General features: G+C 42.8%; 1 protein-coding gene across 1 annotated transcript in view; it reads left to right on the forward strand.

Annotated features, from left to right (window-relative positions):
* Positions 1–375: 375 nt before the first annotated feature.
* The window catches only part of atrn (attractin), a 197,954-nt gene continuing 183,293 nt past the window's right edge, over positions 376–15,036 (forward strand). Inside the window, exon 1 of the mRNA XM_008283190.1 lies at positions 376–802. Within this exon, the coding sequence (XP_008281412.1) occupies positions 564–802 (239 nt within the window). The 5' untranslated portion in view covers positions 376–563. The remainder of the gene's footprint in view (positions 803–15,036) is intronic.

Consider the following 15,036-nt stretch of genomic DNA (forward strand, 5'->3'; position numbering starts at 1 on the left):
ATGTATTAAATGGAATTTCATTACAGTTTTCTATTTCATCAAATAGCAAACAATTAAATAAGGTAATGAAATAAATGTGACATAAAAATAAAATGAAAACCTGTTGATTGAATTATTATATTTATTTATATTTTTGCTTCTTTTGTGTAAGTGTTTATTTTATTGGCGTATTTGTTTATTTATTCATGTGTTTCTTTATTTAATATTGATTTGAAATTTTCAGAATCACTGGTGATTTATTTTGTAAAGGGGGCGGGGCTTGCTCGCCTTCGAGGTTTTTCAAAATAAAAGTTTAAAGCCGTCGCGCTTCGCCCCCTGCCGTTGCGCACTTCCGTCGCCTTTGCGTCACTTCTGGACGTCAATATGCGGCTTTTTGCGGCGCTGGGAAACAGAACCGCTGGGAAGATGTAAACCGGGACACCGGAGACGACCAGCGAACACACTCACCGTCACCGCGCACACGCTCAGCGACAACCGGAGCCGCTCCGCCGGACAGCTCGTCGGCTCTCCGCCTCCGAAGCCGCGGAGCCTCCTGCCTCCCAGCAGCCATCTTTTGTGCGAGAATGTACGGGGCGACGCGGCGGGCCTGCTCGGGCTCTGGCCGCGGCCGGAGCTGGCTGATGCTGACCACGGCGCTCCTGCTGTCGGTCGTCGGGCTGCTGTCCGGGCTGCCCGGCGTCACCGAGGCGAAGGAATGCGACAAACCGTGTATGAACGGCCAGTGCAACACCGCCACCGGCAGCTGTGTGTGCTTCCCCGGCTGGGTCGGGGACCAATGCCAGCACTGCGGAGGGAGATTCAGGTACCGTGAGCTCAGACACACACACGGCCGGAGTCGGGCTGCTGTGCTCGGCCACCACCGGCTGCCTGCTTTGATTTAACTGTCGGCTGATTCGGAGCCCGGAGAGCTGCTCCGGAGCACCGGGCACCTGAGGCGTTTAAACACCGCTCCACCACCAGCAGTACCGGCAGTACTCCAGGTTCTGAACGCAGTACCGGGTGGCTGAGGCTCTCCGGTGTATGAGGCTTAGACGTGCTGATATTAGAGCCCCATCCGGGCTAATCTGCTGCATTAACATCCAGCCAGGTGACATCACCTCATCAAAGTGTCAACAAGGCTGGACTGGGAGTAGTACTGCCTCAGAAGTACTGCAACAAGTACTGAGCCGCTCTGGTTCTGTAGTAGTACTGGGCTGATGTGAAGGGGATGTCAGTAGGGCTCCACTGACAACAAATATCTGGAACCAGGGCTGAAGGAAAAGCAAAATAAAGTCATGTTGTAGTGGTCAGACCATCCTGCAGCAGAGAGCAGTCTGACTGTTATTCTGCTGCAACAGGAACTTTTTATTTTTGCAGTAAATTCAAACATAACATAGTGACCATAGAGATGTCAGTAGGGTGAACCGATAGCGATGACTAGGGTTAAACAATGTGCAAAAAACCCATCATATTGCCCTTATTTTAGCCTTGTGCATCATTATTATTGTGCTGCAACAGGAGCTGACATGTTGTATTGTTGTAGTAAAAGCATTGCAGTGACCAGGAAGATGTCAGCAGCAATAACAAACATCTGGGCGAGGGCTCAACGATATGCAAGTTCAATTCATACTGGAGTTATTTTAATCTCGCATTGAGAGACTATTCTGCAGCATAGAGCGGTCTGACTGCACCTCAGTATCATTCTGCTATAACAGGAATGTTCTGTTTTTGTAGTAGATGCATTAATGTCACACATTGACCAAGAAGATATCAGCAGAGCGAACCGATAACGAGCAATAACAAGGATTAAGGTGGAATGATGCACAAAATAAAGTCACATTGCAGGTGTTTTAGTCTTGCAAAGTCAGACTATTCTGCAGCACATAATGGTCCAACTGCACATCTTTATTATTGTGCTATAGTGGGAAGTGAAATGTTTTGTTTTTGTAGTCGTTTTGCCTTAATATATTATAGTATCCAAGAAGATGTCAGTAGGGTCTAGTGAAATGAAATATCTGTAACTGGGGCTAAAGTGTACATCAAAAGGAATCATATTGAAATAATTTTAGTCATGTATAATCAGACTATTCTGCAGCACAGAGTGACCTGACTGCACCTCATTAGCATTCTGGTATAGGGAGGACAACTCTGAGTTGTTTGTATTATTTTTTGTTGGCCAGTTATTTTGGGTGACGCTAAGCCCGGGATGCAGCGCAGGTGCCCCCTCAAAACAGGGATTATTCTGGTGGAACATTTGGACGCAGGCAAGCTGGCTTAGTGAAGACACTGGCAAAGTTAGCCTCTGTAAAACTTGCTTGGAGATTGTTGTTGTTTATTGAAAGGGATTTTGAAAATAAGAACAGGTGTAAAGTGGAAGGGGAGGAGCTTATTTTTATTTTGACAGATACTATTAGTGTGATGAGTCCCTATTTAAGGCTGGCATGCTACTTATTGCAGTTCTTGACAATAGAGAACAAACTAAAACAGACTATTTTACCAGGAATTGGATTAAAAAAAAAAATGAGGATAATGGATGGATCTGATTGGTCGAGCCCTAGGTGTCGCTTTTTCTGAGCAACAGCTTTAAACCCAAAGATGTTCAACTTAAAAAACCAGAGCAAAACGGTGAATCCATCCTCGAAAGAAAGCAAATTTAATCAGTTAGCGAGTCGACCTGACATGTAACCACAGTTAACTCTCCCATGCTCTCTTTTTTACTTTATATTCAACCCTGTGAGGTGATTTTTTTTTTTTCTTCCCAGAGGACACGGTGATCCCTGAGAGTGGAGACTTTAAATAGAGGCACGAGTGAAAATAAGGAATCGGTTAACAACATAATGATGTTTGTAGAGAAAAATGCTGAAGACTGGATGTGATAGCGGTTGTTTTCTGACCAGCAGGTTCAAACTCAAAGGTGTTAAAAGAAAGACTCTCATCTTCAAAATGTGCAGAATAGTTGGCGTTTTACACCCAAAAAAATCCTTAAATCTAATGTGCAACCTCACTCACTCACTCATCCGCTCTGTTTTGCTTTACATGCTGCCCAGCCAGGTGATTTATTCCCAGTGTTCAGAGCACAAGGCGATCCCTGTGGTCGTATCTGTGAGGGCGACTAGTTGGCAGAGTCCCCGACGCCGAGCAAGGTGGCTGCCGGAGCTCTCAGCGGGGAGCGTAGAGGAGGAACCCACTGGCTTTTCTTTTTTCTTCTACTTTTATCAGCTCTGCAGACACGACGGCTTCGCTCTTTGAAATACAGTAGCTGCGAAGCGAAGCCGTGGATGTTGTTTGACCCCGTAAAGGTAACCGACGCCCCGCTCGGGGTCAAAGTGTGAAAACCAGCGCGTTGAAAGCACTTTTGTGTTTTTACAGCTGAGCCGAGCGGTCGTGGAAACATCTGACAGGTGGGAGGAAGGAGCGGATTCGATAAAAGCGACAACACATCCTCTCTCGCTCGGGCCCACGTCCACACCCTAATTTAAAACCGGGAGTGACACTACACCAACGACAATTTGGAAGTTGCAAAACGGCAATTAATGAGGAATATTCAGCCGTTTGTTGGTGGTGCTGCTGCTCGTCTCGTTTTCTCTTCCCATTAAAGTGTCAACTCACATTACCGGGGTTTACGCTCTCGGTCCTGCAGCACTCGATGACAGCTTCATTTAGACAAACTCACTGATGATTACATTATCGGCCACTCTGCGTAAGGATTCCTCACCTCCTGCCAACATCACACAAACATGCACTTCATTAGAACTTGTAACCAAATTCATTTTCACATGCTATCCTCCTCTTTTTTTCGGTCGCCAGATCTTGTTCCAGCATTGTGATGAGCTAGCATGTCTACGCAAGCTAAAAGGCATCCGTCGGGGCGTGCCGATTGCTTTTTTTTTTTTTAGGGAATCTATTTACTTTTTTATGTGATACTCCGCGATGCTGCCTCAGCTCGGCTTCAGCCTGCCAGGTCATAAAGCAGAGCCAGCGGGAGGCCTGCTGGGCTGTGCAGAAGTCGGTCATGGTCGAGGGGAAAAGGGAAGCGGGGGGCCGTTTCCACATTAGCATAGCCGATTGCTGAGCGAACAGGTAAAATGGAGGCCGCCGCTGAGCTCCTAGTGTTTCAGGGCGTTAAGTGCTGCTCTGGATGAAATGGCTCGTCTGGGCTGTGGTTTAAAAATCACGAGCCCTTTGCACTCAACTGTCATTGTGGGAGATCATCGGCGGAGACCAGCTGCTGCCGGAGAGAGAGAGAGACGCTTATTAGCAGGAAAGTCTCGGGTTCTAGTGGAGTGAAGCTGCCGCTGATTAGTTCTATCGCTGATCTCGCTGGCAGATATTGTTTACGACCGGTTATTTAATCATAAGACAGACGCTGAGCACGTTGGCCGGTTTTGTTTGAGACAGCCTGATGGAATAATTGTAGGGTTGAGGGTTCGAGCCCATTTTCTACGTGCTATATTCAAGATGTAAGAAGTTTTTGTTCCTCTTGTACAGCGTGGGCGGTGAAGTGACTCTCCAACAAGACGATGCAACGACAAGAAAAAATGATAAAAAAACAGAAAAGGCCATAAATGCTGGGGGGTGAAGTGCAGTGGGCATGGTGCAAGAGCTGCAGTCTGCGTTGTGTTGTTGTGCATTCATGTTCTTACACCTGTACGTTATATACACATCTACATGGTGCCAGTGTGCTTGAACTGTGGGTTGATTTGGACCTGGGCTGCACAATGTTTAGTTTATCTCTGAAATAAATTTTAGAAACGTACAAGAACTTCCCCCAGATTACGTAAACACCTCTGAATGATTTGGGTGGTTTTGTAGGGGAGTACCGCTGCATTGAAGAGAAAAGATGGTTTTAAAAAAAGGCTGGAAAATGGACTTTTTTATTAAGTGGAGACCATCTGAAATGTTTCACATCTGGCTGGCAAACAGTCAAAATAGTTTTTGCTATGGGATGGAATTCAGATCTGGCTTCGCAGTGGACACGCAGAGCTTTGTGGTGATGATTTAAGTGGAAAAACATATTAGTCATGTTTCACAATTACAAGAAGTTGCTGCCAGAGGACCTGCTTCTTTGAATCACATACATTTCAGCAGAACAGATTTCTTTTCTTCTTCCTTCTCTGTGCACATGTGGAGCCTCCGTGCCGACAAACTCTTGTGAATAAAGTTGAAAAAACACAACTCAGAACATCCAAGAAGGCATAAATTTGCAGTAGATGTTGATGTAAGACAAACTATTCTTGCTGATAAGTCACGGAAACTGTGAAAAGCGCCGTAGCCTGGTTTGGATTCATTCGTCTGACGTCACTTTGCAGATTCTTGCACTTGGAAAAAGCTGGAATAATATATTAAAAGTTTACTAATGAGTCTGATTTAGTGTCCTATAAAAACAGGAGGATGTTCGACCCGAAAAATCCCAGGAGCTGCCGAATTAGCTGATTAATTCTTTGGCTGGCTGGTGTGAAAATGGCAGCAATTTTGGTGAGGATTTGTGACTTTTTAAAAAAACTTTTTTAAAGTTTAAAATGCCTCCTTGGCCTGCAGTGTCTCATACATATGCATATTTATGTAGACGTCCTCTTGCTGGTGTCTCGACCGATCTTCAGGCCCTTAAAGCTCCGGCTTCTCTCCGGACTCCCCTTTAGTGCCACCCAACGGGTCAGATACATGCATTCACGTCCCTGTGGGCGTCATTAAAGCTGAACTTTGCCGAGGCTGCTAAGTTTGTCTCCTTTTTCTGCAGCTACTTCCAACAGCATCAGAGCGGCGTTTAACCGTCTGAAACTGTGCTGTGCAGAAAAGTGAAAAAGCAAGAGCCCTCTCCAACCCCTGTCAGCGCTGTCAGAGAGATATGTGGAGCTGCTCGTCTGAGAGAACAGCGTCAGTCTGACCCTGAACTTCACTGAAAGCACAACAGGCCGCCGACTGGCTGTGTGATGTTTACGGGCTCCTGTGCCACGGAGCGCAGCGGCGTTATCAGCGATACTGTAGCCGCCTCGCCGCCACCGCATCGGGCTAATTATCTTTAAGTGGAACGGTAAACTCGGCGCTCTGTGATTCCACGTTTGGAGTCGGCGCTGTGTTATTTTGTTAACACGGTCAGAGGTGATGGTTTGTCGGGGAGAGTCTGAGCGCCGGGGCCGTGTTTAGCATACAGACAATGCTGCCATACAAAGCTCGGTGAGCAGCTCTCTGAGGCAGGCTTGTGCCAAAATGGAGTCCCAGCTCGCCGCCAGGGCCAAAATCAACACGAAGGAGAGGAGGGCAGAGCCGGGCTAATGTGTTCGGATGTTGTTTGAGGGCATGAGATTGAGATTTAATTTTTAATCTGAGGGTATTTTGGACTTTGGACTCTCTTAAGGTGAAGCGTCTCCTCAGCAGGTCCTCTGAGGATCTGGGTTAAAGCAGCGTCACGATATCAATACAGAGAGTTTCCTCATATTTGTTTTACATGGTCGTATGATAAATGTTAAAGGCAAAAAGTCTCATATAAAGCCACACATAGTTGAGCAAACTGTGTTAAGCATCAGTTCAAACTCCCTATTAACTCCAAGCAGTTCCTGGCTGTTTCTTTGCTCATTTTTACTCTCTGTGAGCTCATTTTTCACCGCATCATAAACTCCTGCACCTCTATGGAAACAGCACAACCATGACTAGAAGTAGAGAGAAGTGAGAAATGTCTTTTGTGCATCTTAACACACTCAAACTGCCAAAAATCGCAAAAAAAACACGAAAAATGTGGGATTTCTTTCATTAATTATTTTACAACAGTTTGAAAAATACCTGGAATCAACATGCACAACGTCTTTCCAAGTCCCCAAAGGTGCTACCAATGTTTAAAATGAAAGTGGTGGCTCAACATAGTTTCGATATTTAACTAATTACATGTCTAAGTAGTTTCACTATGTGTCTCCTATCAGCTCTGTGTAAACACTTCCTGCAGTTCATCTGAAAAGTCCCTGAATTTTTGTTGCCTGACTGTTTCTCACAGTTGAGTCATTAAACAGATGTTTGTTGCGTCAAGTTGGGCAGAATTTTTTGCTTTTTACAGAATCTCATTACTTCAGATGGTTAAATTTCTGGGATTTTTTGTAGGACATAAAGAATAAATTGATTTTGAATTGAAGAACTTTAAAAACAAAATGCAAAAAATTTAGATTTTAAGCTTAGATTTGATTAATTTTCTAGACAGAACTGCGCATCACACACATTTATCTAAACAACTGCCTGAAAGTTGAAAAACCAAGGATTATTTCTGTTTTTACAGTTTCCAGCTCTGATAAATGTTGTATTTTTCACCATTTTTTATTAATTTATTTTTGAACATAACACGCCTGTTCGTTCAGCGGCCTAAAGGAAAATCAATGTGTGGCCCCGCAGCGGCTTCTAGTGACAGGCTTTGGTTTCATTTGTCTAGCTTTTGAATGTTCTGCCTCCGTCTCTGCGGCGCTGAGTGGAATTTGGTTTGTTGTGCTGCTGTCATTGGAAAAGTGACATTTTGAGGAATTCAACAGAAGCGGTTGGGCTCCATAGTCGTCACAGTGAACCGTTTTTAACTTTTTTAGTTCATATAGGGCAGGTTTTCTTCGAAATAAGGGGTGCTGTTTATGTTTTTATGCATTTTCTTGTTCCTTATTGTATTTTTTTGGATATTATACGCCTTCATTGAAGAGCTGAGGGGACATGAGTGGAGTTAGAGATGGATGTTTGATCCACGTGGACGAGTAAAGTCACAGATAAAGGAGAAGATATGTTTCTGTTTTCTTTATTTACATTCTGGACAGCAGAAATGCAGCCATTGATTTCTCTCTAATAACATGTTTTAATGAGTCGGACACAAACGTACTTCATCTGCGGACTCGTGTCGTTGAAGCTCAGGAAGCAAAAACGACAGTCGTGAAACTCCTCTGGTTTTTTTTTTAACACAAACCCACTTTTATTTGGTTTGCTGTAAGCCGATGCCTGTGATGCTAATAAATGCGGTGGGGAGGCTGAACTGTAGCGCGTTTTCACCACCTGATACGGTCATGAATACAGACGCCAGCTCTTTGCTTGTTGGTGTGAAGAGTCTCGAAAACACGCCGCGTTTTTATTGGTCTGACATTAAAACCGTCGCTGAGATGAATTTGTTTTTTTAAAAGGCCGTTGCTCCGAGCTGGTTTTGCTCTTCTTTTTTTTCTCTGTTTGCGGTCGGATGAATGAACGCCTTGTCCACGCCACATAGTGCCAGTGTAAAAGGTCTGGCACATGTTTATGACCTGCTATCATATCAGGCTCCCCCAGTTCCTAAATCTATCAGGGAAACGCTTTAAAACATGTTTTCTGACGTCAGGCTGCAGGTGACCGACAAAGTACCTTGTGTAGTGTTTTGATCTTTCACCAACCAGCACCCTGGAGTCATCATCAGAGCCTTTTTCTGACCACTAACAAATATCAGGAATTAAAAATTTACTGTGTTTTAAAGGACCCCTGTGAAACTTTTCTTGAACACATATTTTTTTTTTAATTTTCCCATTGCTTTGTTGTTATGTCACCACCATGAACTGTCACGTCGTAGCACCAAACATGAACACTGCATCATAAACTTCGCCATGTTTTCATAACATATGGGTTTTATTTTCCTTGTCGACTAGATTCTCGATAAATCGATTTGTTTTTCGGTCTATAAAATGCCGTCGGTGTCTCCTGAAGCCCAACACAAAGCCCTCAAAAGTCTCGTTTTTTTGTTCCACAACTCCAAGATATTCAGTCAACTGTCTTCGAGGAGGAAATATTCAACTTCAAGAAGCTGTAATCTGAGAATTTACGTGTTTTTTTCCCCCCTAAAAAATGTCTCAAACTGAATAATTAATCGATTAATTTATTCAGCGATTTGTCAGTTAATTGTTGCATGTTGCAGTATCACAGGAGTAGTTAATGGAAATAGCAAAATTTCAAAATAATGTCTCCAATTTTGCAACAAAAAAAAATTCAAAATAACATCCTCAATTATGCAACAATTAAAAAAAAAAAAAAAAAAAAGTCATTTTTTTACTTTCCGGAAGAAAGAAAGTTGATGCACCTTTTCGTAGCAAACCTCTAACTTACATTCGAACACGGCTAATACGAGCTAACGTAAAAAAAAAAAAAAAAGACTTTCCCAATTGAAAATAGCTCCTGGGGATTTCTTTCCTTTCTTTATCAACCAAAAGGCCAAAGTTTTGTTTGTTCCTCTAGTTTTTTTTAGAGTTTTGCAGGTTTTGTTTGTCTTCTTGCCGTATGTAACGTAGCCTATAGCGCCACCTTCTGACAGACTGGTTTACTCAAAGTCTTTTTTGGAAATTATCGCGACAAACAGCCACTACACCTGAATCACAAGCTCTCCAGTGTGCTTCCACTTGTCAGTTATTAATCGATGAATGTTCTGAGTCCAGCAGCATCTCGTCGTTTGTTCGTCTCCAGCAGAACTGACAGCTCTTAAGAACAAGGCGTCCTCCTCCACTGCTGACAAGTTAACTCTGGTTTCGCTGCGGTTTCGCTCGTTTCGGTTTCTCGCTTTGACAGCTCGCTGCTTAGTAGCGCCTTTGTTGTCGCCTCTTGTGCAGCCTGTGTGCGTCCGTCCATTAGACGCCCTCTGGAACTTGTTCGAAGGCCGACCTCGCTTCACAAAAGGCCCCGCCGAGCCGCCGGCCCTCTGCCGAGACTAATGGTCCCCACCGCTCTACTTCTGATTCACTCTGTTTCCGGCTTAGTGATGCAGAGGTGCAGACGTTCGTCCCCTGTTATCCAATGTCAGGGATGGAGTTTGGGAAGATTTACCGGCAAATCCTGCACAGATCTGGCTGCAGAGAGGCTCGTTAGGAAAATGACAAATGTGACTATTATTGGAGGTAAACTACATTTAGCGCGAGTTTATCTTTTGCAGATGAGGTGAATTTATTGAGTCTCTACAGGGCAGAGATGAGGCGCATTTATCAAGGATGAAGACGCTCTTATTGGGGTGCGAATGTGCAATAAGTGGGAGATGTCTGGCAGAATGTCACCGAGTTTTAGCTTCTTGTTTTACCACTTGTATGATGTCGTATTGTATCAGTGTGTGATTGGAATGTTTCGCCGCAGCAGCACCGATGAAAGAAGATATTATTTGTTGATGCTCATTCATCACCCTCGAGACTAATTTTCTACTCAGTAAAAAACTCCTCAGTATCTGGAGGAAATTACTTTGACGTCAGGCTAGATTTCTGTCCGCTAACATGCACAGACTCGTATCAAATTATCAAATCGCGGCCGCCGCTGCGAATGCAATCGATTTGTAGCCTCGTGCCGCCGCCGGCCCCAGACGGTCTGCTGGGGAAAAGCTTTTCCCGCCTCTGTAGCGATTCCTCTGGTCGCCTCCAGCCCTCCAACAGGACAGTCGTCGCCTGTCAATGACGGATCGTGTTTGCTCTGGCTTGCCATTTGCAGAACCGCTCGGCTCTGGTGCATCAGAACGGGCCGCTGTTGGAAACATCGCCGTGAACGCGAAGCTTTACTCGTGTCGATTCGCTGGTTTGTTCTTTAACTCGCAAAAGTGACACTTGTGCATTAGACTGGATGCTGCAGTGAAGCTCACAGGACAAAGTTGGTGTTTTAATGTGTTCGTCACTAAAATACACAACTTGTACTGAAACATTTACCAGGACACATCTGAAGTTTGTATATTTACTGAGTTTATAAAGGCTTCCCAGTGATTTTATTCACCACATGTGATCCTTAAACAAGAAATAGTGTTGTTTTTATAAATAATCTTTCCTTCCTCGTGTCCCACACAAATCCAATATCATCTTCTGCAAGTGAAATAAACTAACTATATAAAATGCTGTAAAAATGCAGTGGAACTGTAACTGCGGTTTATATTTATTCATTTAAAAATACAATAAAATCTGATGATTTTTCTGCAGCCACAAACCAGAAAGTCTGTTTACTGCAAGCTGCTGTAGAAATTGTTTGGAGTTCATTTAGAAGAATATTCATATGAAGTTTACACTGAGACGGGACATTTTTTACATTAAGTTGAATTATTTTTCCTTGGTTGAATAAATGTCTCCAATCTATAAAAATCTAACTTACTTTATTTCTTAATCCTTTTATTGAGTTAGCTGTTTTGGTGTTATATGCATTCTTAAATATATTCTAAATATTAGACACATTTTGTATTTATGGCTTGTGTCTGCCATTTACAGTTTGTGTCTTAAAAATTAAATTAATTGTAAACTTTACCGACAGCTACAGGTAAAGTTAATGCAGATTTCAGTGGCAACACTATATAGAAACAGTTATTAGGAATTAATTAAAACAACTATAATCAGAAAAATGCTAAATATCAGGTCTGATAACTGGTCAGTCTGTTATTAATATGATTTAATTCACATTTTATGCATCTTAAAAAAAGAAAATCATGTAATTTAGAGGCAGAAATACTGTGGCAACACTATAGAAATACAGTGTATTATTAGGAAGTATAGTGCTGGAATAAATTGTAAAATAAAATTAACACCTCTGGCAATATTTTACCGTCTACATAAATAAAATGAATTGGACAGACCTATTGAATAATAGTAATCCAGGAGACTAATAACAGATATTTGGAACCAATATACGACTATTTTTGCAGTAAATGTAAAAATGTAGATGTCAAAGTTTAGGAAAACACAACCTGCTAATGCTGGACGTTTATTAAATTAAAACAACTTCCACACATGTATCCCTCGGTGTTGATTGGCTGTGAGCTGAGACGTGTAGCCAATCAGATGGCTGGATCGGCGGCAAAGCCTGTCAATTCACTACGTTTATTCGGAATAGATAAAAACAGCCGTAAAATCAAAAAAATGCTGAATATCAGATGCGATTAAATAATTTTTTTAGTCAAATGATCACCGTTTTTTTTTTTTTTTTTTAAGTTTCTGATTTACACATTTAAAGCTCTGATGCAGGAATAACGTTATTTAAATGGAGAATAAGTCACTGATGAACAACTGCACTGTTGAAAAGTTGCATTAATCCTAGAAGCACAGCTCAGACTGAGGGTACGCTGTGGGAAAATGGTTTGTGATTTTTATTTTTGGACGCTTTCGCTTCCTCTTCGGCTCCTGGTTGTGCTTTCGGCGCCTCAAAGTGCCCCGATGCAAACATTATGGCAGCAAAGAGACAAAGGGTGCTACTGACATGATGTTTATTGTGTCTGTCTATTTGTTTTTTACTGCTTTATGGCTGTAATACGTTTGATAGAGGTTTTTTATTGACTTCCACATTTGTAACGTCATTATGACCACATGAGCTAAATATTGATGTAATGGGAACCTTTCTGCTGATAGATCCACATCACAGTCCGCTTTAGACCAACTTTAACAACTAAATCTGCTAATTTTCTGCATCTATCTTAAATCTGACAGCTGCAGGTGATCGGACCGTTTGTGGCCTCGTTAAGTTCCTCCGTTAACGTTTAACTTTGAAGGAGCAGTTGAGCCGAGTTATTAAAGGATCGTGGTGTTCCAGGTTGAAGTCTCAGAGGTTCCCACTGCCAGCGCTGTGAGCCGAAGACCAGTGACATGTATTAAATGACAACTGCTTTCTTTCTCTCTGCTCCGGATCAACCGCAGACCTCAGTGTTTCTGCTGAAGGAATGACAGCGAGCGTTGCAGAACATCCCACATAACCGAGAAATCCTCCCAAGAACACACTGGACACTACTGTTGTAGTTCAGCAGCAGCTTCTCTCCATGTTTTAGACCTGAAATCTCATCGATTACTCAATAGTTGTCCACTATTAATTCGTTTTTTTAATGAGTGTTCGAGTTACTAATACTTTTCCAGAATTTAAAAGTTTTCAAAATCTTCATGTCACACATAAAAAAAAAAAAGAAAAATGGATGAAAGGAGCCGGTTCTATCTAATTAGAAGTAGCTTCAAGGTAAATCAGACCTCATGAGTTTTAAATACTCCGTCATTTTAGTCCAGATCTGATCAAACTTTTTGCACTGAGTTGAAATCACAAACTTATTCGATGAGGAAAAAAAGTCCAAATTCTCAGATTCCAGCTTTACCAATCTGAATATTTTCTGCTTTTTTTTCACTCCTCTGACAGTAAACATGTGTTGACAAAATCAGATATTGTGGCATTTTGGGATTTGGGAAACACTTAATGACATTTATAATCATTTTTTTGCATTTTCTAGAGCAAACCACCAGTCGATTAATCAAGAAAGAAGTAGACAAACTAAATAAATATGGAAGTAATTGTCATTGCAACCTTCGTCCCCGTTGTTCCTGCTGGTTTATTCTTTAACTCCCAACATGTTTTTTGTTTGTTTTTTTTCCGACTGTGAGCGTCAGTGTCACTTAAAGGACAATTTTGGTGTTTTTACATGCAAAAATTGCAAAAAAAATCACAGCCTTTACTATAACAACGACTGAGAAACATCTTGAATTTGCTAATTTGTTGATTTTGTTTCAGTAAAATCTTGTTTTCCAGTCATTTTTACTGACTGATTCTTGAACAAAAAATATATATTTCTTTAAACATTCCCTGCTCCCTAGTATAAAAAAACCCTGCCAAATTCTAACATTAGTGCACAGTTTTCCCCCCAAAATATGGTTAAAAACTGGAGAATCTGATGCTTTTCTTGCAGCCACATACAAGAATGACTGTTATCTTTTGTTTAAAGTGATGTTTTTGCACAAGATCAGGTTGTTTTACATGTTTTAGCTCACTGAAAATCACCTTTACTGTAGCATTTATTAATAACGTGTCATTTGGAGATTTTGGAGACATTTGCCACCATTTTTTTTGTAGTTTTCTGATATTTTAAAGAGCAAACAAAAAGTCCAATAATCAAGAAAATAGCCGACAAATTAATCAACAGTGGAACGGGGGGCTGCAAGGTGGATGGTGGTTAGCACTGTTGCCTCGCAGCTAGAAGGTCACCGTTTGCATCCCGGTGAGGACACCCGGGATCTTTCTGTGTGGAGTCTGGTGACCTGTCCAGGTGAACCTGCCTTCACCCTGAGTCAGCTGGGATAGACTCCAGCCCCCCATGACCCTAGTGAGGATTAAGCGGTGTATAGATGATGGATGGATGGATGGAAATAACAGTAGTTTGCACTGTTAGTCCATGTACGACTGAGCTGGGTGAATGTTTAAATTAATTGTAGCATCATTTAGAGTCATTTTTCATCCTTTGTGTTGGTGTTTCAACTGGATATTTGTGTTCCAGCTCTAAATAGTGAAGTACCGCCGTATGTATGAGAGCTCTGAGCGTGCAGCAGCAGGTTTGAAGGCCTGACAGTGGAGCTGCGTCGGGTTCAGGGGCATCCAGAGCCTTGTTCGCCCTCTGAGGAAACTCTGTTTGTCTGCGAGCGGAGAGACGAGAGTCCCTGCAGGCCTCGGCTGTATCAGCAGCGAGAGTCGTGTAATTACTGAGACGCTGTCCTCGTTAGCTAACTGCTGAGTTCTGCCGTGTGATGAAAGCTCTTTTCCCTCAAAGCGCTCGGAGAGAGTCTGTGATCCGGCAAAGCCTCGCTTGTCAAGAGTTGGTAAAAATCAGGGAGGAGGGCCGGTTTGATCTGCTCATTTACTGATACATCGAACTTGAAGATCTCATCTCCGCCCACAAGCTGCGCAGATCTCACCGGAGCCTCGTCGCGACCCGGCGTCATGCGTTTGGCCCGCGAGCCTGCCGTGGAGCTAACAACACCCTTGGCCTCAGACCTGGAGCCTCGCGGCCCACGCAGCTGCGACTGCTGGCCTGAAACCTCGGCGGCCTCGACGGGAGGAGGCTCCGGCTTTCAAGAAGTTGCGGCACACTTGTTGCCTGGATACAAGTCGGGTTGTGCAATGCGCAACGGGGATCTTCCCAGAAGTTGTTGACTTAAAGAAACACCTCTCATAAGTGGTACAAGATTGTGAAAGATTAGCATCCTGTTTTTAGAGTGGAAGGATGTGAATCAGGGAAACAAACATCAGCCACGTTAAATGGAGATTGAGTCAGAGATTAAATGAGGTACAAGACGCATAACATGAGGATGAGTGCAGTCCTGATAGGAAAGC

The sequence above is a fragment of the Stegastes partitus genome, unplaced genomic scaffold, assembly GCF_000690725.1.
Source record: "Stegastes partitus isolate 25-593 unplaced genomic scaffold, Stegastes_partitus-1.0.2 Scaffold301, whole genome shotgun sequence".
Classification (NCBI taxonomy): Eukaryota; Metazoa; Chordata; class Actinopteri; family Pomacentridae; genus Stegastes; species Stegastes partitus.